General features: G+C 44.5%; 1 protein-coding gene across 6 annotated transcripts in view; it reads right to left on the reverse strand.

Moving 5' to 3' along the window:
• ACSL1 (acyl-CoA synthetase long chain family member 1) overlaps positions 1–23,255 on the reverse strand; it is an 85,928-nt gene that overhangs the window by 30,494 nt on the left and 32,179 nt on the right. For 2 of the 6 annotated variants that reach the window (XM_083458206.1, XM_083458203.1), the window contains exons 1-2: positions 12,919–13,505; positions 1,320–1,554 (exon numbers count right to left, since the gene is read on the reverse strand). In XM_083458206.1, coding sequence (XP_083314332.1) covers positions 1,320–1,514 — 195 coding nt within the window. In that variant the 5' untranslated portion in view covers positions 1,515–1,554; positions 12,919–13,505. Of the gene's footprint in view, positions 1–1,319; positions 1,555–10,172; positions 10,239–12,557; positions 13,506–23,255 lie in introns of those variants that run through there. The other 4 variants (XM_083458207.1, XM_083458205.1, XM_083458204.1 and 1 more) reach the window with 4 other exon arrangements.

Below are 23,255 nucleotides of genomic sequence, written 5' to 3' on the forward strand. Positions count from 1 at the left end.
GACTGTGATCTACTCACAGAGTTAAAAACTGGCATTGATCTACCCCCTTTTTGGGGGGTTCAGGTCAAAGTTCTTGAGCTTTTTTTTTTTAAAGAAGGAAAGCCCTGTTTTGGGGGGTGCAGGGCAAAAGTGTTGAGCTTTTTTTTTAGGGGAGCCAAAGTATAAAGTGATCTACCACAGACATCTAGTGATCCACCTGTTGGACGTGCCTGCTCTAAAGTATCCAAATACGACTGTGCATACTTGGTTCCACTCTCTCCAGTGCTGCAAAACCAAAGAACAGTTACAATCTTGCCAACCTGAGGAAGCCAAATCCATCTTCATTCTCTGTACTAGGGTAAAAAGACTCACCACCCGCCTAGCCCAGAGGGAGAGAACACAGAAGAGGCACACTTTGTTTTGCATGTAATTTTATTAGCAATTTACTATTAATTGTGTTATTATGCAAATGCGCTTAAATAAAATGAATAATTCATCAACCTTCAGTTACTGAAACTGATTTGGTGAGACCAGCTGAAAGTGAAGTTGTCTGCTGCGACATAGTTGTTTTAATTGTATGGTTGCATTATCTGAATTGCTGATTTATGAATGGTTTTATTGTTGTTTTAATGTGCATGCTGTAAATTGCTCTGGGATCCTGGAAGATGGAGGGAGATTTAGAGATAAATTAAATAAACAGTGCACATTATCCTTGATCAACTGGAAACTAACCATCTGTGGTTACTGTAGTTGGCCTAAGGAGGGCAACACAGTGCTACAGCAGCACTGTGAAATATCAGAGGGTACATCGACAACAGTACCAATATAAGCCACCTGCCGAACTTTGCCAGCAGGGGTAGGGAGAAATAAGAATCTGGCACACCCAGCCAGAAAGGTTCCTCACCATTGCTTTAGAAAAGTGTCTGTTTCAAACCTACATGGCTGCAGAAAAGGTTCTGAGCTGTTTACATCTCAGAAATCAATGGATGCTTTGAACCAAGCCTACTCCAACACGTAGTTTTTCTGCCTTGCATAGCTCCCTAGCCCTTGCTCCTGAGCACATGATGCAGTCATTCCCTTTGCACACTTCCTAGACCTTGCCAGAATAGCCTGCTGCAATCAATATGAGAAAGCTATATAAAATGCTGCAACAGAACTATATGCTCTGGGGACAAAAGGAATGTGACTGGTATGAACTGTGGGTGGCACGTTGGCACATACAACCAGCTGTCTTAATCCAATAATTGCATCACAGAACAGCTTAAAAAACCCTTTTATGAAACATGCTATGCTAATCTTGCAAGTAAATACGCAAGGGATGAAAGACGGCGATTCCTTACCTCCACCTCCACAGACTGCATTGCTAAATCACATGGTGGCTTCAGAGCTCTGGGTCTTGTGGCGTACCAGTAAGTTGTGAGAGCTGCAAAAGCACCGAATCCCATCAGCGTGTTTGTTGGGAGAGTGCGCACGTACTGCCTTACGTCACCAAGTTCTGGCATTCGCAGATGCCTAAACAATTCATGAGCTTGCATTGTGATCTCTTGTCCTTGCTTTTTTTTTTAATGCAGCAATCTGTTGACAAAAAAGAAAAGTTGTGAACCCAACGTGTTATCAAAGAACCCCCTCCCCCCCCCCGAGAGGGAGATGCAGCTATTCTCATGCTCTACCACCATACAAAGCTGGAAACATCTGCATTCTTGCCACTTGCCCTCTTCCAGAAAGGCAAGAGATTTTGAACAGGCAAAGGGACTACGTTTAACATTTCTGTTTCTTTGTTAAGGCAGCTGTTGGCAGGCACCACACTTTGTTAGACATAGTGCCCAAAGTTTGCAAAATACATTCTTGCTGTATTTTTGTGCTTTTGGAAAATGGAGAATCTGCTGGAAGAGCCAGGCTGTAAGACAAAAAAGCAACAGTAGTTCCTTTCCCTTCTCTTCCATGGCAGCTATTTTTTTAAAAAGAGCCTGTGTGCAATTGGTTTTCCTCCAGTGCTTTTAGAGTGCAAGCTAGCCTAAGTTGTGTATAAAAATTCTCTTAACTAAGCTTGTATTGTTATCCTAATGGTCCCTTTAAATCCCCAGCAAACACTGTAGAGTAGGAACAGCCCTTTCTTTCCCCTTTTCCTTTTCCAAAAGCCCTGCTGTGCCTGCTCAGCTGACGCTTCCCTCCACACCAAGGTCCCTCAGGACACGATTCACGTGACTACACTTAATAAGTTTCTGCCCACTAGGGCAAAGGTAACTAGCAGGCACAGTCCATACTTAGCTCTAAGAGAAGGCGGGCCAATGGAAAGAGAGCACCAAGTCACCCCACTGAACACAGAGGGTGGCAGGCTAGGAAGCAAACAATGTTTGCCTCAGAAACTCACAACTGGCAGTGACATTCATTAATGCCCATCATCAGCTCATTCCTATCACCAGAGGAAGGCTGACAAAAAGGCTTTTCAAAGGGAGGGGGGGAACGTGTCAGCGTGGACAGTTTGTTTGCAGAAGCTGGTGGGGGTTTTGGAACAAGGCAGTCAAGATGAAGACAGTTTTACTATAACCGGGAAGGAGATACAGTATTATGAATGCAGTTGTGGGAAAAGGCAACGCAAGCTCGTTTAGAGCCAGGCTCTTAAGACTAAGCTCATGAATGCTGGACCCATTTGTCATTGCGTATCAATGCCTTTTCCGGCTGTGATAACCAAGGGCAGTTGTAGAGTAGCACTGTCAGCTTACCTACTAATATACCCGGGGGGGGGGGGGAATCACTCAAATAGGACAGAGCTGCAATTGGGTTTGAAGCTAAAAAAATATGGTGTGGGGGGGAATAGTGGGGAGAGATAGTGGAAAGCTTCCTTCATGCAACAATTTTATCCGGCATTTTCTCCAGTGTAAGGACAAAGCCTGCTAATCAGCTCTGCAGCCCTAAGCATGCAGTGGGCAAGTGCCAATGTTCATGAGCCATGTCCACCAGCTCATTTAAGGATTTTTGTACTACCTTTTATTTACGGCCCCCCGTTTATAAAAATTAATATAGGGCACAATGACAATGGTTCTGAAAACAGTACGTAAAAGCATCAGTTAGGCCACATCTTCTGAAGACTGTAAAAGATTCTAAAAGGTCTGGGAGGGTTTTGCTGGGTGTCAAAAATATGGCAATGCAGAGGGCCAAGCAAGCCTTGCAAGGCAGAGTTCTCAAAATGGAGTGCCGCAACTGAAAATGTTTGCCACCCACTTCACCTCCAACAAAGGGCACAGTGTATGGGGCAGGCTGATACGGGAATGGCCTGCTCTTTGTACACAATAAAGAATTTCAGTGTGACCATAGCCAACATGGTTGCACAACTACTTCACGCAGGTCGTCAAAGAGGCCCCTTTGAAAGGCTTACATTAACCCTGTCTTGCTGCCTAATCTCTCTACTGCACTTGATAGGAGGAAGCAATCAGGTGTTTACATGCTGACTTAACATTCAAAACCAAGGTCAAAAGGTAAGGGTTGCTCTAAATAGAATTGCCTCAAGGAGGTATTGCTCTTTTGGTTTGCTTCTAGAGTACAGTGGTACCTCGGGTTACAGACGCTTCAGGTTACAGACTCAGCTAACCCAGAAATAGTACCTCGGGTTAAGAACTTTGCTTCAGGATGAGAACAGAAATTGTGCTCCAGCAGCGCAGCAGCAGCAAGAGGCCCCATTAGCTAAAGTAGTCCTCAGGTTAAGAACAGTTTCAGGTTAAGAACGGACCTCCAGAACGAATTCTTAACCCAAGGTACTACTGTACATGTTTTAAATATTTGGGGGTTGTTTGTTTGTGTGTGTTAGCACTAAGCCAGCCACACTGGGGTGTTTTGGTAAGTAAAGCAGAGTCTAAATAAAATATGCAAAACAATGCTGTTCTTTTTATCACTATTTTGTTGCTTTGTTATTCTTAAGCTGGGGTCGGCAACCTAAGGCCCATTGGCCACAAGTGGCCTATGGGGGGTCATTTAACCGGCCCATGGCCCCCCTGCCTGCTTGGTTGGTTCCCGTGCGCCACACTAAACTAGCGCAGAGCAGAGCGGGGACCGCCTTCCGCAACACTGGCCAGTTTCCCATTGGCTGCAGGAAGCTCCTGCAGCCAATGGGAAGCAGCGCATGCCTCCTCCACGCTGGAAGAAGCGCCAGAAATAGCGTTTGCACATTTGTGTGTGCGAGCGCACTCCGGCTCACTGCAGAGTCTGCGGAACCATGAACCGGCCCAAGCCACAAAAACTTTGCCGACCCCTGTTCTTAAGCATGCAGAAAGCTATTTTCCTGTGCATTTGAGCAGCCCAAGCTTTTGCACATAAAAATACCATAGATATGTTTTATCAGCATACATTGGTGGTGAAGTAAGTGTTGATTTGATTAACAGGAGACATTCACTTTTCCTCTTGATTCATCTTTAAATAGTTGCTGAGTTTCCTATCTCAAATTTTAGCATGTATCTAACTTACAAGGCATGGATACCTCAGCAGTTATGTAGTCCAACAAAGCTTATTTGGCACATCACTTTGCACACCTTGACAGCTATTTGTATGCAGTAGACAAAAATATGCTACTGACAATCTTTCAGCTGAGAGTGTGATAAATTGTACTGTGGGCATTTGATGCAGGCATCTAATCTTTCACTAGGGCAGTGGTTTTCAGACTGCCTTCAGTGAACACTTTCCACATCGGTTTGTCTGCTGCCAGACCGCATGCAAATTGCAGAGGATTCTGCTGACTGTTCTAGGCTGCATATTCCAAGTGTTCAAGCGGTGGCTGACTAGACCTACTCTGCCTTGCACAGCCTAGAACACACCTCACACTCTTCTGCAGCTGTTCAGTAAAGTGGTACCTCTGGTTGCGAACGGGATCCGTTCTGGAGCCCCGTTCGCAACCTGAAAAGAACGCAACCCGCATCTGCATGCGCAGGTCGTGATTCACCGCTTCTGCGCATGCGCGTGATGTCATTTTGCACGTCTGTGTGAGCGGCGAAACCCGAAAGTAACCCTTTCCGGTACTTCCGTGTCACCGCGGGACGCAACCTGAAAATGCACAACCTGAAGCAAACGTAACATGAGGTATGACTGTAGATCAGAAGATCAATAGTGGTGCAGTCTTTCAGAAAAGTTCATTTGCCACCAATGTTCTCCATAAGAAGGTGCTGGGAAACTTCTGATTAACCTGAGCTTCTCTGGAACAACTTACTGATCTGATGGGAGCAGGGTCCAAAGTGATGTGTACGACTTAAGGTCATCTGCTTGCTGTGCCCTTCAGACTCTTCCTCCACCTACCTCTCCAGTCTATAATGCCTTTTCCCCTTAGTTCAAAGGCTGGCCTAGCAATAATAGTGTCAGCAAAATGAGCAGATTAATTTGAAAGCTTCAGAAGGCCAAGACGGTTTGCATAGTGCAGGAGTTAAGAAGCACAAGCTGTAAGGCAGGATGCTACCAGCTGAAGCCTCCCAGGCTCTCCTCTTCTCTAATAAATAAATAAATAAATATCAAGCCAGTATACTCAAAGTCTCATCGCTGCCCTCTGCAATATGGCAAGAAAACCAGTCTAGCTTGCATCATAGTTGGGAAGGTTTACAGAAACAAAATATGCTTTGATCACTACATGAATGTCAAGTTATTCTTATACATGCTGTAAAGACTTACCACAGTCAATTTACCCCCCCCCCCCAATTCACCAAGCTCTTTTGATATTTTGGGTGCAAGGTCTTTTTTCAAAGCCTTCAAATCAAGCCAAAGCCATCATATCCTTCGACTTGCACCCTTTTGTACATGCAACATGCCAAAAATCTACACCAACTTGTTTCCTGAACTGTGTCTACATTCCTCATTAAAAGTAAGCCCTAGTTCAACTGGTACTGCTGCTGATTTTGTTTTCGCCCCACCTTTTTGTATGTGGGAGTTGGTGTGCAACAGAACACGCTTGCCAATTTGCCATGAAAATAACACTTGAGACCATATGATAAAGAGCAATGTGACTTTTTAAAAAGGGATTAAATACAGTCAACTTATTTAGTGCCTGTAAAAGCCACGCCAATAAGGATACTAGACATGGCAAGAGAAAATTAAGATAAGCAATGAGGTGTTATATACTTCCTATATTTTGAGAAATATTCTCCTTAGCCTACACTCCATTTGGAAGTATAGCTCACTGAAATTAGCAATTCCTATTTCAGACTTAAGGTTAAGCGTATTATGAAATTATTGGGAAACCTTTTTACATCTAAATTTAGCTCCTGTTGTGTCAAGTTTAGGAGCCAATAAGATTTAATAGCACTTCAGTCAGAAAACACAAAGTCCAACTTGCCGTGGATAAGCCAGTATCCAAAGAGCTTCTGTGATATCTGTATTAACAGTGAACTCTAGATTAGACTGAAGCAGCGTGAGTCCATGCTGAATTGCACTCCCAGGTTTATAGTTTCTACTTGGGGATGATCTTCAGTGGCCTCATGTTGTAGAATTAACCAGTCAAGGGTACATAGTTTAGTATGTTGTATTAACATTATAATATACAGTACTTGATATATAGCAAACGGGATTATACTTCAGTTCTACACCCAAGAGCTAAGGAAGTAAAACATTTTTGCAGGCATATGTAATATTGAAGTCCATTGAGGATAAGGACAATATCCTAGATATTACATCCAGGTAACACACACTTTATATGTGGGACAGGACTAGCATCTTGTGTATATGGTAGAATTCAACTCTCCCTTTAAATATAATATGGTCATTACTTAGAGAGTAAAGGGTGCTATCTGACCTAGTCACTTATGACTAACTTAAGTTCACTGATCTCAATAGGTCTCCTCCGAGTACAAATTAGTCAAATGCCACCCAAAATGTTTAGCTTTAGAAGAGAGTGCTCAGTGAGGGAGCTGGGCATGCAGGTTTCTGTCCTTGTCTTATAACATGCTCAGTTAATAAATGCTAAGCTTCAAGCCAGCCAAAAGCTCCTTGACACATGAATAAGGAAAATACTGAATCAGCCAAGATGTGGTCTTTCCAGCTGAACTCAGCTTTGTGGAAGCCAGCCAAGTTGGCTGAATGCAGCCATTCCTAGCTCCTCCTCCTCTACCAGCAAGTACAATAATCTATTTACAGAAGGCAGAATGTTCTCCTTTTGTCTGCCAATAGGCAGACATCGTTCGAGGGCAACTGTCAACTTCTTCATTATAGCGTTAGAACCCAGGAGCCAATAGCCTCTCTCCCTCCCACTCTGCTGTTTGATTGAGGGGAAAAATAATCGCATGAGTTGCTTAATCAGAGGCATTGCTCTGTTACTGGAGTCAGTTCTACCTACATGGGGCTACTAGAAGCTGTGCAAGTCCCCCATTTAAAGTTCCAATTTAGCCCATCTTATCTTTGGGGTTAAGAAATGCTTAATCAACATGAATCTACTGATTGAAATGGAAACTTTTACTCATGTTTTGGTTCCCTTTGGAACTCCTAATCTTTTTTAAAAACAAATGCAGGTGGTCATATCTGAGAAATCTGTTCTAAGCCACATTAAGACATTGGTGTGTCTTAAGACAGGCATCAAGCTAGCTAAAACAATTCTCGGTGCAACTGAAATAGTTTTTCTATTACTTCTGCAGAATGTAAGTCAGAAAAAAACATCCCAATAATCCATTTATTGCTTAATAGCACAATAGGGAAACGGAAAATGAAACAGATCAGAAACATTATTTTGACAGTGATTAATGAACCAGCCAGTGGTACTCAATTTAAGTTAACACTCAACAAAGAGCAGCAGCCAAGCATTCAGGTCCATTGAAACAGCAGTTTCAAGTAGCCATTTATGGTTTGGTCTACACAGGCATTTTTTCAGTCGGTACCAAGGCCTTTGGGTAGCAACAGTGGAGCTCATATGTGTGGAAATTTAAGTGATATTTAAATAACATATATAGATGTTTCAGCATTCACAAGATGGAGCAAGAAAGTTAGGATTGACTGTGGTCAAGTTCTGCCTTGAGCAGGAAAAAAATCCACTGCCCTAAAATTCAATGAAGGCTTAGCAATGGAGCTTATGAGACAATGCATTGCTAAACACTGAGCATCATCCTAGCTACCCATGCAGATAGTCTTAAAATAGTATCACTGGAATTCAATAATCTACCCAAGCAATTTCAAGAAACAAAGTCTAGCTTTCTGAAGCAGAGATCATTCTCAAAAACCCCCCGAAGATTTCTGTATTCCATGTAACTTTCCCGACACTTTTCTTTCTTTGCCAGGAGAAAAGTGCGGCAAGCACACCCTTGCGCTACGCAGAGGGTTTGTATTAATAAGCTACAAATGCCCCAACCCTCATTGAGCTTCAAAAAGTCTGCTGTTCAACATTGATATACTTGTTCTCGTAAGAGCTCCTGGTTGTCCCTGTGTGATTTCTTTCTTTCTAGTTTTGTTACCAAGTGCAACATCTATAGAAACATCTATAACCAAGCAGAGATCTTAGCCACAAGGTTTCTTTTTTCTTGCCTGAAAGCAAGTATAACCTCCATTGCTGTTGAAACAAGGTTTGGAGAGCACTTTAAACCTTAGTTTGAGGATGAATACAGAAGTTAACTTGTTATAGTTTCTTAAAGATTCATAACCTAGATACAACCTAACTCGTTTCTTCATAGTTCCCAACAATTTAAAATGGCAGTAAGTCTTGTGTATCTTTACAGTGACTACAAGTGTTTCAGCAAACAGCACAATCAGACCCTGGCTGTGCATTGCTTCAGAATTCCAGGTTACTGAGCTGCAAATTATGTTCTCTCAGGACAGCATCTGGACAACACCTCATTAGACAGAAGCAAGCATGACATCTAGAGAATTAATGTCATAACCTTGAGAAATAGGTACTTCAGAGTCAACATCATCGTAACAAAAAAGGCATTACTTGTGAATGAACTACCTGCCCAAATGCTACTCCACTCATCTTAACATTCTGCACATTTTCTACAAAGAGATCAACTGGTGCCCAGTTACACAGCTAGGATCTTTTGCTCTGCATGTTAGCTTGCTAAATGTAGAAGGTTTATACCCTACCTGCAGTCTTAAGCAGTATAGTTATGCAACAAACACATAGTTAAGGCCACAAGTCCTAACCCTCTTACCTGGGAGAAGCTCCATTGAATTCAACAGGTCTTAAATAGGGAATTCAAGAGGGTGGGATTGCACTGTTATTTTCATGATACATTTTGTTTTAGTGTATTCCTACTTTTAAATGTTTTTTCTCAAGTAATCTATTTGTAACTTAGCTGTGGATAAATTTGAGCATCTATATTGCTACAAAAAGTAGCAGTATACAGTATTTGTATACTGTACTTGATGGGCAAATCGTGGTCTCCTCAGGCACATTTATATAGCACAACAATTCAACAGCTAGTATAATTTTGGTTTTCACCAAAATTTTGGTGGTCACTGGACCTGGCAGGGCATCTAGGAGGTCACTGATTTCTCCCCATCCTCCTCCCTTGCAAATCATTGAAGTTTTACAAACACCTAGGGTAACTAAACTGAAAATTGTCTTTCTTTGGTTCAGAAGAGGTCCTTTCTGTCGCAGTTGCTTCTCTAATGGGAGAAAAAAGCCGCGTGTTCATTAACTGTTCTGGCCCTCTCTTTTATCCTCCTTTTCAAGGAAACACTAGACGCTCAAACACCACATATAAATACTGAGCACCTAACCAAGCAGCTTAACTTGGTTCAGAATTGCTTGTGCAGATTCATGCCGCAGTAACTGTATGTTACTCAGAATCCCATAGGGTTTGCTTCCTGATAGGTGTTTGCAGGATTGCAGTCTGAATTGGTTAGAAATGAAGGCTGGAATTGGTGATCCACACAGGACTGCTAAAAAAGGGACCCCATAAGTTTCCAAACCTATGGAAATATATTATTCTCCTTTCCCAGCTTATTCATTTATATGTTCCACATTCTTTCCAGAATGTGGAATAAAGTAGAAGGATATTAAATGGACTAAGACCTGGGAGATCAGGGTAAAAGTCACCCACTCATGCACAAAGGTTCCTGTGTGACCTTGGGTCATTCACAGTCTCTCAATCTAACATACCTCACAGGGTGGTTGCAAGAATAACATGGGGGACAGTGGGTGCGTGAGTGCCACCTTGAGTTCCTTGGATGAAAGGTGGAATGGATATAAATGTAAAACTGATAAATAAAGAACAAGCAAAATAAAACGTGTCTCCCACCTGCTTACTCCCAATTTTTGAATTGAGAAAGGGGTGACCAAGTTTGGAATCTTGGAAAAAGCCTATCTGAAAATCAAAGAGAAAAGCATTGGGAACACAATCAGGATATTCAGACCTACAAAAACCAGACTTTACATGTGGGTCCTCAGCAAATGCAGTATGTGGCTATCTGCTAGGACAGGTTTGTCTGGGTGGAGGGTACGGGCAGGGTGCTATCCATGACCCTAAGTATACTACATATAGGCTCTGCACACTGAGTTCTCATCTGGACCATTCTCTGCACCATTCTACTTGTTTTAATAGCATTTTAAGTTTGGCAAAGTGTTTGATAGTTGCTTTATCCTCACAGCAAACCTGTAAAGTAGACCACAGTATGATTTTATCAGAACAACCAAAAACAAACATTAAGGATCAGAGGTGAAGCGTGGGAGGGTGTGTGTGTGCTGTGGCCCCAAACGCAAACAGGCGCCCCCAGAGTAGGCTCCTTCATCGGATCCTGGCCAGAAGGAGCTGCAGCGCTTGGGCCTGGCACAACTCCGGCCCCGGGTCAGGCCTGATCTGACAGTGGAGAGAAATAAGAGAGTGGGCAGGAGCTTCCTCAGCCCTCTCCTAACTCTGAACTGTGGCATGCGCCCCCCTCAGGGGCACGTCCCATACGCCCACCCCGGGCAACACTGGCATACGTTCTGCCACTGTTAAAGACCAATTTATTAGGCAATGAGCTTCCTGGGACTACAGTCCTTCATTCTTGGTGACTGATGAAAATTTGTGGAACCACATATTTGTTAGCCTCTAAAGTTTTATTTCTGCTGTAAGTGATGGCTAAGCTGGCTATCCTTTCAACTGAAAGTGTATCACAACACCCATCATCCCTGGCTGTTTGCCTTGCTGGCTGAGGCTGATAGGAGTTGAAGCCCAACAACATCTGGAAGGCCACCAATCTAGTCCTATGGCAAGCAAACAAGTAGAAACAGTACCAGAACTTCTGGCACCATAAGAGCATTTAAAAGCGAGGAACCCAAGGGGCATAAGGCCCTCTAGCACAACACGACTCTTAGTAATGATAGTAAATGTTAGTTCGAAAAGCATTCCACTAAGAGATCAAAGGCTAATTTTACCTTACTAAAAGTATAGTATATTTTGGATTATCACTACCTTTTTAGTGTGTAGTTAAGAGCTACCTAGAAAAAACCCACAGCAAGAGTTTCATTAAGCTGCTTTTGGAGCCACTTTGCACTGAGCAATATGACTCAAGCAAACATCCACTCAGAAGGTATCTACTCCATCTTTTACTCTTAGGCAAATTTGTGATGCTATAGGGGTTACGTCTGCCTATTCCTTTATCATACTCCCTCATTTCCCCCTCTTCTACCCGCCAAAGTGTCCTCTCTTCTGCTTTCTACATACCTGTGAGAAGCTATCCAAGCACCCAAAATAGAGGACATTAAACCACCACAGCAATAATCTGACCATCAACCAAAGCTGACACATATCCAACAGTAAAACATCATGAATATGCTTCCAAATGAGCTCTGGTTAGCCTGATCACCATTGTTCAAATATTGAAATGAAGCCACAGCCTTTTATCCTCAAGGAAGAAGATTCCTACTTCTATTGCTAAACCTGTTGAATATTCTGAACCTATCTGTCACAGCATTTCAGTGGCTTCCTAAAAAAAAAAAAAAAAGCTTGACAACTGGTTTTTACTTTTTGAAATATGGCAATCCTAAATGGGAACAGAATGGCCTGGTCCATAATAAATTACTATTTCTGCAGCAATGCTACCATTAGACACTTTTACCTAAAAGCATTTCATGCCTATCCCAACTGGTTGGGCAGCTGTCCAAGGACCGCTGCAAGGCAGATCGCACCTCCAAATAACAATATCGTTACACTGAGCTGTTCTACCAAACCCTGATGGTGCTTAAGCAAGCCAGGAAAGTTCCATCATGTGATAAGAAGCCAGCCCAAGGGAGAGCAAGTTAGTGGTAAAGTGGGCAGCACTGTTGACCTGACTAGCTGCACCTTTTTACAGGCCCATATGCAAAAGCTCTCCTAGTTTTAGGGTGGTGGCAAATAATAATAATAATAATGACACACATTCCAAGTGCGGTGGAGAAAAATGGATTACTGTACTCTCCCCTTCCCCTGCCCTGCCATTCAGTGCCTCGGAATGCAGCAAACGCTTGTCCAAAAGACAAACCATTTCCCCCGTCACCATAATGAGAAAATCTGCGTCCATCTGCGCCTTCAGACTCGCCGGGGGCGGCATGCGGAGGTGCCCGGTGCCAGCCATCTCCAGAGCCCTAGACAACCTGGAACATCATCTCCCCCAAACCACCTCCCGCCAAGGCCTCCCCTCCCCCCGAAGATGCTGCGACCGACCTCGGCTCGATGGCAAGGCTCGCCTGGTCCCCGCAAACCGTGGCGGCGGCGGCGGCGGCGCCTCTCTAGTCGGCCTATGTATGGCGGGGAGGCCCCTTGCTGAAAGCTTCGGCTTCCTGACGTGCGGCTCTCGAGCCAGGGCGACCCCCTCTTCCCCGCCCCCTTTCCCGGCAGCAGCCACAGAGGCGGCGGCGGCGGCGGCGGCCGGGAAGGAAAGGTCCGCCTGGAGGAAAGCGGCTCTAGGCGGGGGAAGAAGCGGGAAAGTCCCCGCGGGCCGCGGAAGCTTCTCTCGCCGCGCGCCGGGCTCAACCCTCTCCTTGCGGGATGACAGGCGCCGGTCTTGGCGGGCTGACTCACCCACCTGCTTTCGTCTCGCCCCTGGCCAAGCGGCGACGGCTGTGGCGACGGCTACAACGACGACGCGCTCTGCAGCTGGAGCGCCCGGCCCGTCCTATTTAAGCGGCCCGCAAAAAAGAAAAAAAGGAAACAAAACAAAACACCCCCGGCCGGAGCTGTGGCAGCAGCGGCAGCAGAGCGTGTGGCTACGTCGCGTCGGGCCCGCCTTTCCTGCAAGCGCAACGAGAGCTGGGGCACTAGGACCCTCAGGAGGCTGGCCAGCCAACCAGACGGCGTCCTCTCCTTTGCGCCCACAGCCAATCGGAATTTGGGAGGACGAGGACGAGGAGGAAGGCCGGGCGCAGTCAGTCACAGGGCGCCACGGGGCAGAGCCAGTGTTTCGGGGTTGGCCTGGAACTCGGAGTTGCAGAGGAGGGAGGGAGGGACTGCGCGCGGGCGGAAGGGCTGCGCTCTGCGCATTCTCAAGGGACCCGCGGCGTGCGCTAGCCTGTCCGCCGCCTACCGCAGCTCGCGCCACCTAGCTGTGGATGCGCATTAAGGATCGAGGGTCTGGTCCGCGAAAGCTGATGCCGCCATAAAGCGGCTAATAATTAAAAGGCGGCGTAAGACTCCACTGCGCGCCACCTCGCTTGTTGTTGTTGTTGTAAGGAAGGGATTAGTTCAGCGCAACTGCCCCCTGGAAACTGATTTATTGCATCACATGTTCTGTGGAATGAGACCTGCTCAGGGGAAAAAACAGGTTCTCTGGAAGAACCAAGCATCCATCAAAATTAAGCCCTTTAAGAAGCAAGAGCAAGCCAAAACAAACAAAAACAAAAACGTGCGCACACCCCTTACACCTTCAAGCACTCAGCTTATCAGGGCAGTTCTACACGGTCTACTCAGAAGCATGTCTGCATGAGTTCCATGGGATCTGTGGCCCGGGAGAACAAATCCTAGGAAGCAGCATCACTTCAGTGCTTACCCCTCAAATAAATGAAACAAACCTACCACCCTTTTTATATGGGGGGGGGGGAGAGAGTGTTCTTTGACTGCACATTTGCCGCTGAATTACTTCTCAGTAAACCTACCCATTCTTAAGGAAATCAGCCCTGAGTGCTCACTGGAAGGACAGATCATGAAGCTGAGGCTCCAATACTTTGGCCACCTCATGAGAAGGGAAGACTCCCTGGAAAAGACCCTGATGTTGGGAAATATGGAGGGCACAAGGAGAAGGGGGCGACAGAGGACGAGATGGTTGGACAGTGTTCTCGAAGCAACCAGCATGAGTTTGACCAAACTGCAGGAGGCAGTGGAAGACAGGAGTGCCTGGTGTGCTCTGGTTCATGGGGCCACGAAGAGTCGGACACGACTAAAAGACAACAAACATGATTAGTTGCCCACAGAGGTAACTCATAGAGCTTGCCAAAGTTTACATCCCTCCCCCCTCTTTCTGGTAAATACCTGTGAGAATGGGACTTGCACAAGGTGCCAAGATGTATCCCCAGGTAGGGCAGAGAATGTCCCATCTGAATACTCCACCAGAGGGACCAATGGTCTTAACTAATGCAGCTGCCTGTGTTCCTCTCAGAGGAACTGGAGAAGGGAGAGGACTAGGAGACAGACTCAAATCTCTCTATCATGAGCAAAAGTTTGATGGAGAGACACCCAAAAGGTATTCTTTCAGTACTGAAAGGTATTCTTTCAGTATTGAAACAGTATTGGGGGGGAAATACTTGAAGTATCATTTTGCTATTCTGTTTTCAAACCATTAAACCAGCCTGTTATTAAGTGGCATAATTTGTACCTCTCCCCTCTGTCTCACATTTTGTGTCTTGGGAGAGCATTTTTATCCAGTGGCATCTATGTATAGCGACTAGATTTTAAAATCTAGTCTAAGCCTGCCGTTGTGAAAGAGAGGCTTTTGTGTAACTTTAGCCAGATCTTTGTACTAGTCACTCTCTTTGAGACCCTGTCCATAGTCCCTTCCTCATTGCTACACATACTCAGCAGGGACTAGTGTCATAATTTCCAACTTACATAATTCTTTATTGCTCCCCCAATAATATAACCAAACACCAGAGGTTGCAATATCCAACTATTAATGCTAAATGTTCGCATTGCATCCATCCTCTCTGCCTGCCAGAAAGATCACTCTGCTCCAACAGAGTACCCTGGGATTGCAAAACTGAAGGGAAGCATATTCTGTCCCCATTCATTGGCCAGAAAATTAAGGGTGGTGTGTGTGTGTGTGTGTGTGTATTTAAAGGCAGGGATCTATACAGGTAACTTTATGTTCTTAACACTCCAGCACTGAAGTGCATTGATTCCACATAAGGTCATCATAGCTCTTGCACACCAGCTACTACAACATCATATTTTAATGAGCTGTGTCATATCTACTGATGCCACTAACTTATGTTATCTTACCTATAAGCTGCTGCAGTCTGATACTAGAGTTATACCCATATATAACCCAAACAGATATATTTAATTTATGCACTTTTGTGTATTCACGTAGCCATGTTTTTGCATTGGTATCAATATGCTTTCTCTTTTTTGGGGTTCACTGACTTGCTCTTTAAATTGAAAAGGAACTACCAGTATATTGCTGTTGATTGACCAGGAAAACATTTCAGAGGGGGAAAAACCTTTCTACTTATTAATGTAGATCAGGGGTAGGCAAACTAAGGCCCGGGAGCCAGATACAGCCCAATCGCCTTCTCGAACCGGCCCACGGACAGTCCAGGAATCAGCGTGTTTTTACATGAGTAGAATGTGTCCTTTTATTTAAAATGCATCTCTGGGTTATTTGTGGGGCATAGGAATTCGTTCATTCCCCCCCCCCATATAGTCTGGCCCACCACATGGTCTGAGGAATGGTGGACCGGTCCACAGCTGAAAAAGGTTGCTGACCCATGATGTAGAAGATAGAGCAAAAGGTAATGAACAAAATATTTCAGTACTCCATCTGTATAGGGTTCTGTGTGTGCTTTTAAATACCCCTTTTATGCACTGTAAATTACAGTTTGACAGAAGAGTTCACTGTTGCTTATAGAGGAATACATTAAAGTTATGGTAAGTTACGCAGTGTGGATCTGATTAAATAAAAACCTGTTTTGCATATCAAAGTCAATTCCTGTATTTCTGGGGAAATGTTTGGTAAATATGTCACAATAACCCATGAGGTTGCTTAACTGCATCTTCACTCCTGGACCAGTTCCCATCATCATATACCTTTGGTTGCTTTTTTTTTTGAGTGAGACATTAAAATTATTTGCCAAAAAGGAAGAAGAAGAAGAAGAGTTTGGATTTGATATCCCGCCTTTCACTCCCTTTAAGGAGTCTCAAAGCGGCTAACATTCTCCTTTCCCTTCCTCCCCCACAACAAACACTCTGTGAGGTGAGTGGGGCTGAGAGACTGTGACTGGCCCAAGGTCACCCAGCAGCTGCATGTGGAGGAGCGGAGACGCGAACCCGGTTACCCAGATTACGTGACTACCGCTCTTAACCACTACACCACACTGGAGGGAGGGGGAAGGGAAACAAATGAAGGATATTGGGGCATTTTCTGAAGAGTGATATAACAGGAGGAGAAGGAAACAAAAATGAGAGACCTGTCCATTTATGATTTTTTTTTAATTGCATAGTTTTGAGTATTAGATGCATGCCTATATATAATTGCTACTATACATATGCATGATTTAACCCAATTTGATTGTATATCTGAATCAGGGTACTCTGATGCAAGAGAAGATAGAAAGCTAGATGGGAAATTTATGACCTTGGTAATATATCTCCATTGGGTGGATTCTCAAAGAACTGGATTTCATGTGGTCTGTGCAATGATGCCAGAACAACATGTAAATACCTGTGTGGTAATACCGGTACTTGTTTGCTCTTAGATAATTTTTTTCAAATAGTCATTTTGTTCTTAAAGGCTTATAGTACTGCAAGGAAGGATTGCCTTTCTCTGGGTTAAAACTAATCCGTTCATCCTTACAAAAAAACCCAAAAAAACAGGATAGTCCACTCTGTCATTCACCTTCCCCAGAGTCTATTTACACGGAAATCTGAGAGAACTATTCTGCCCTTTCTAGGTGCTAATGCCCACCATTCCTAATGTACCAAAACCATAAATGGATTAAAGCTTATCCTCTCAACTCCATGCATTCCTTTGCAATATCCACACCAAGCCCTCAGTCACGGTGCTGTGGAATGAAACAGAGCTGCTGGGGGGAATGCCTCCCTTTGCAAACTTCTCCATTTCATTTGTCTTTCAAAAGGCAGATGTGAAAACGAGTAGGCTGTGTTTCTCTCCACCCCTGCCCCTCCCATTCAGGAAGATGTACAATGCCATACTGATGAATGTATAAGCTTCTTCAAAAAAGGAACAGAATGGAAAGGCTGTGTGGGCATAGCAAGGGTTTTTTCTTGGGGGGACAGGCTTTTGTGAGGGAAAGCAGAACCTCATATTTGTATTGATTTGTGCTGATTTTTCCTGATTTAGGGGAGCAGCTGCCCCCCTTCTTGCCCCCCATGGAAAGGCTTGAAATGGTGAAGCCATTGAATATTGAGGGCACACATTTTGAGATCTACAGCCCGATCTTCAACAGAGAGTCTCCTTGGGACTTGGGACTCATCCACACCATTGTTTAATGTGGATAGTAAGCTTCCTGTTCCCCCACTAATCCCCCGTTGTTTGACATTATCCTCTAAATCATACTTCCCACTCCCTCTATCCATATTTTCTCATACTCTTCCTTTTTTTGGAGTATCCCTGGTATGAGAAAATCTGGATTGAGGGAGAAGGAAGTATGGGAAGGCAGTGATTTAGAGGCGACCATCATATGGACAACGGAGAATTAATGGAGGCACAGGAAGCTTACAATTCACATTAAACAGCATTATGGATGAGCCTTTAGTAACAGCGCTTAGGACTGTAGCCCTTGCATCGTTGCGAGACCTGCTCAATCTTGCCTCCCTTCTGTTAGAACCATATTCTATCTGGTGTGTGTCAATGTGGCTGGGAATTGCAGGAGAACAAAGATAGAATGTATTACAGTATTTTAATATTTTTTTTTGGAAGCCGCCCAGAGTGGCTGGGAGAGCCCAGCCAGATGGGCAGGGTATAAATAATAAGTTGTTGTTGTTGTTGTTGTTGTTGAAAGCTGCCCCCTAGCCCCAGATTCAGTTGAAATGAATGGGACTTCTATTACCTCTCAGTCCAAATTGAAGGCATGGTGGAGGAAGTACTGATCTGGATCAGGACCACAGCAGGGGTTAAAGGGATACAGCTCCCCCAGTCCCCCACCCCAGGTTCCCAATCCAGATTGAGCAGCCAGGGCTAACAGTTTGTGGGTAACACAATTTAAATTGCTGCACTTCAAAACACAGATGTTTAGCTAACATATTTTGGCCCTTAGCCACTGTGTTCCATTAACAGCAGCAGTCTTTTTGTTGCCAGCTAGTTCCATCCCCATCTGTTCGATCCACTAAAGGTGGATCTGCAGCCAGGGCCTAATGGTGCATCCTACACCATTATCTTTACCAGACTCTCTTCCTTGTTAAGTCCCTCAGTCACAGCACGGACTCCTACTGCAACTTGCAAAGTCCTCCCCAGTACTCACTGACAAAAAACTAAAGTGCTTCTCACCATGAATTAACAATTACATAAAAATATTATGCAGTATTAACAAGAACATCATAAATATTACATTGGAAATCGGTAAGGAATCATAAGTATTGCTGCTCAAAGCCGCCCCCCCCCCAAACATGAAATAATCTACCGAGGGAAATCAAGTTGCTTTAAGGTAAATTATTTGAGAATAACGGCTCAAGTTATAGGAAAATTTGGGGTGCGGCCTACAAACATCCCTACAATCAGGTTAGTGCAGTGGCGGCTGGTGCATACTGGGAATGGGAGAGGCATGGAGACCAACAGTAGGTGGGGTTAGGGCCAATGAGAGGCAAGGCCACCTGTTTATAGTTTTGTCCCCATCCTCTTCCCTGCTGGAGTGTACAAGGGCAACATAGGGATGTCATAGTCACCAAAGTGAAAATCTGGAGAAAGTTGTTGACCTTTTTTGTGGGGGGGGGTGTGTGAAGTTTTTTAGGGTTGTTTTTTTTTGCATTTTAAAAGCATGTTTCTTTTTTAAAAAATCGCCCTAGTTGCAATTTTGACAGTCTGATTCCAGGAGTGTCCAAGAAAACTCAGACATATGGCAGCCGTAACAGAGGAAGCAGACAATCAACATCACCCTCCAGACTGGGAGTAAGAAGAAAGCAGGCAGGTGGAGACTGTCTGAGGGCAGCCTGAGGTTGGTAAGAGCAGAGCCTCCACCCTGCCCTTATGGGCCAGCTTCCGCTGGGTTGGTGTGTATTTCTGCCACTGGTTAGCTTGTGTCTCCTTTATTCCACAAGTGATAAATGTGCTTGTCTGCAGATCCAACGCTGACTTCTTTGGTGCTCCCTAATGCTTCAGGGAGACTATGGCTTTCCATTCTGCATGCCTTGTGGGTTTATCCAATTAGAGATTCGTTCAGGGTGTTAAAAGAAACCAAGCCAAAATGGATAGGTTCCTTTTTTATTATTGGGAAAAGAAAACCTTGAGGAACGGCTCTAGCAACAGGAGTGACTTATGATTGTCACAAGGACTGGCAAATCAAGCACTGTGCAGAGTCCCTTCACTTATAAAATGTGTTTTTTCCTGAGGTGGATGCATAGGAGAAGGCTATACATCTAACCAAAATGGGATACGTGATCCTTAGTTTACTGCAGCAGGAGCCTCAGACATGTTATTGTCATCTGGGGAAAGGCATAAACACACTCGAAGGGTGCAGCGCAAGAGAAGTTCTCTATGAGTTTTGACTAATATGGCTGTGGCTTTCAAAAGCTGGCCATAATAATTTCTGATGCCACCTTTCCCAAGCCTAAAGGTAAAGGGACCCCTGACCATTAGGTCCAGTAGCGGATGACTCTGGGGTTGCGGCGCTCATCTCACTTTATTGGCTGAAGGAGCTGGCGTACAGCTTCCAGGTCATGTGGCTAAGCTGCTTCTGGCGAACCAGAGCAGTGCACGGAAACGCCGTTTACCTTCCCGCCGGAGCGGTACCTGTTTATCTACTTGCACTTTGACGTGCTTTTGAACTGCTAGGTGGGCAGGAGCAGGGACCGAGCAACGGGAGCTCACCCCGTCGCGGGGATTCAAACCACCGACCTTCTGATCGGCAAGCCCTAGGCTCTGTGGTTTAACCCACAGCACCACCCATGTCCTAGTTCCCACCAAATGTTCATGAATTATAACTCCCATCAGCTGTAGTCAGCATGGCCATTGGTCATGGATGAGGGAAGTTATTGCCCAACAACACCTGGAGGGCAGCAGGCTGGAGAAAGCTGCATTAAGCTCTCATTGTCTAATATACACTTGTTTCAAACCCTAAATCCACAAACCCCAAATATATATAACATAATGCTATTGAGACAGGTGCAGCCAGTTGCAGGACATGGTTCCCTGTTGAAATTGCATTCAGTGAAACTGAATGAATTGTGAGCTGAAAGGCCTCTTCACCAGGGAAATGCCAATTTAAATGCCTGGCTTGAGAACACCGCTCACAAAAGGGGGGTGGGGAGAGAGAGAGTGAGAGTTCATTTTGCAACACGTGAAATAGGCCTGCATAACGCAAGGCCAGTGGGCTACTTGCGGACTCCACCCTATTTGTCGCTCCTGCAGGAGTTACCGTAAAACACAACCTGCTTGTGTCCCACCCCTGACTCTGTAGAAATACCTTCTGATCTGCATTGTGCATACTCTCCACTGCTTCTCCCTGCATTCAGAAGATCTGTCAACCTGTTTCCCAGCCTGTTGCAACAATCCAGCTATGCCAAACAACCTGATTGCTATCAAGTTCCTCTCAAAATCAATTCATACATTACATTTTAAAGTGTGCACTTAAACATCCTTTAGTTTTGATTTTGTTTTTAAAAAGAATGGCATTGGATTTCACTTAATGCTGTCGCAGTAAATAACTACTTCCTTGATCTGATTAATAGCCTTCTATCCTACCGTATTTGAATTGGTGGGGTCAGTGCTCCCCCCCCCTAAAATAATATGTTTAGGGGTACTTTCATTTTGACTGAAGAAAACCACCATTTTATATAGTTCAAATCAGGAAAAATAAATACAGTAAATGGACAAAAGTACAAAGATTCACAAAATGTTCATGGGTATGCATACCCCTGGAAAAAAAGCACTGGGTGGGGCTATCCTTTTCAGTTGCAATGTGAATTTTATTATTTATGCGTGCTGACTTGGGTCGCTTGCAGGTGCATGCATCACATATAGTTCAGCCCCACACAAGTGATTGTATTTTTCTCTTTCTTTTGCCATTTCCCTTATAGAATTACCAAAAAGCATGCTTTCTATCTCAATATCTAACAAAGAGCAGCACCGTATTTAGGGTGGTGCAGGCAGTTCATCTGCACAGGGTGCTGAGCTGAGGGGTGGGGCACAAATAATAATAAATAATAAAGGAATTATTGTGAAAATAAGAAATATTGAAGGGGAGGCCACCAAATTTTCTGCTTGCTCAGGACGCCATATTACCAAAGTCCATCCCTGCAAAGAGAGTCCCTTTTCCTAACCTCAGGGTGACATTAGGGCCTCCCTTCACCTGAATAGTTACAACATACCTTTTCAAAGCCTACATATCCTTGCCAAACCAAACAGTAAAGTAGTTTCTGAAATACTGATCACAAAGAGTTCAGAAAAAAGGAGTCACATACCAGAAAGAAAGCAAACATTCTGGGCACAACCTAATGTTTGTAAATGCTGTTTCTAAAGAGAAAGAATGGATGTTTGTTGATGCTCATTAGCTCTCAAAAGGTTCCCTTTTTCAAAAGCTCAGTTAATGGTGTTTGAGCACAGTAATCTGTTGGGCTGTATCACAACTGCTATATTCAATGGGACTTCCTCCTAAGTCTGCACAAACCAAGGGGATATAAGTGGTTTCCTTTCCTGTCTTGCCCTCATAGCAACTCTGTGAGGTAGGTTAGGCTGAGGAGAAGAAGAAGAAGAAGAGTTTGGATTTGATATCCCGCCTTTCACTCCCTTTAAGGAGTCTCAAAGCGGCTAACATTCTCCTTTCCCTTCCTCCCCCACAACAAACACTCTGTGAGGTGAGTGGGGTTGAGAGACTTCAAAGAAGTGTGACTGGCCCAAGGTCACCCAGCAGCTGCATGTGGAGGACAGGAGACGCGAACCCGGTTCCCCAGATTACGAGACTACTGCTCTTAACCACTACACCACACTGGCTCTCGGTCACTGACTCTGGGTCAGAGTAACTCTGACCCATCTGGTTACCCAATGAAAGCTTCATGGCTGTGTGGTCATTTCATACTTGGTCTCCCTTGTCCTACTGTGGCAACTACATCACACTGGCAATTAATACTACAGTGGTACCTCAGGTTAAGAACTTAATTCATTCTGGAGGTCTGTTCTTAACTTGAAACTGTTCTTTACCTGAGGTACCACTTTAGCTAATGGGGTTCTCCTGCTGCCAAATCAGCACTCGTGATTTGGATAGGCACACATTTTAAGAAGGCCATAGACTGGTTATTTAGAGGGCACCCTAATAGGAGGCAAAAGATGCCTATAGGAGGTATATGTATTTCCTCTCTCCATCTCAATGCTGGCTCTTTTCTCCGTAATTGCCCCATTTGCCAGAATGGCAGCTTGCCATACATTACTAGAAGTACAAGAAATAAGAAGCATAAACAGGATGTTTAGCTACTCAACAGGCTTTTACAGCTTCAGGCTCTGATGATGTCACAACACCCTGACACTGTTGTTGAACTCTTCTTTACTCACATTTGATTAGCAACATTCAGGGGCAGACTTTGGTAAGATGGCACCCTGAGTGAGGACAAAATTGGGTGCTTCCGCCTTAAATATTTCTTTTTTTCACAATAATTCATGTTGCTACAGTTGCTTTTTATGGATCTTCTCAGCAGATAGCTGTAAAAATCTTCTTCTTCTATTATTATTATTATTATTATTATTATTATTATTATGTGCCCCCTTGGCTCAGTGCCCTGTGTGGTGGAGCTGCCCAGACAGCCCTAAATCTGGGGCTGCTACATGGATTGCCAATTTGTTGGAGTCTAGCAAGTTTGCCTTCTAATCCTTCCCAGGGTTAGGCAAGGTAAAGTACTACTGACTTCTGTGTGCTGGGGCCGCTCCAGCATAGGCTTGCACACATCCCAGTTCTCAGCCCTTCCTTCGAATTCAGTTGTGCAAAACCTGGGTAAAGCCCTTTCTGCTGGAGAGCTGCAGCAAAACAGATGCAAGTGCAGTCATCATAG

Source organism: Podarcis tiliguerta (assembly GCF_965153285.1).
Source record: "Podarcis tiliguerta genome assembly, chromosome: 9".
In the NCBI taxonomy this organism is placed as follows: domain Eukaryota; kingdom Metazoa; phylum Chordata; class Lepidosauria; order Squamata; family Lacertidae; genus Podarcis; species Podarcis tiliguerta.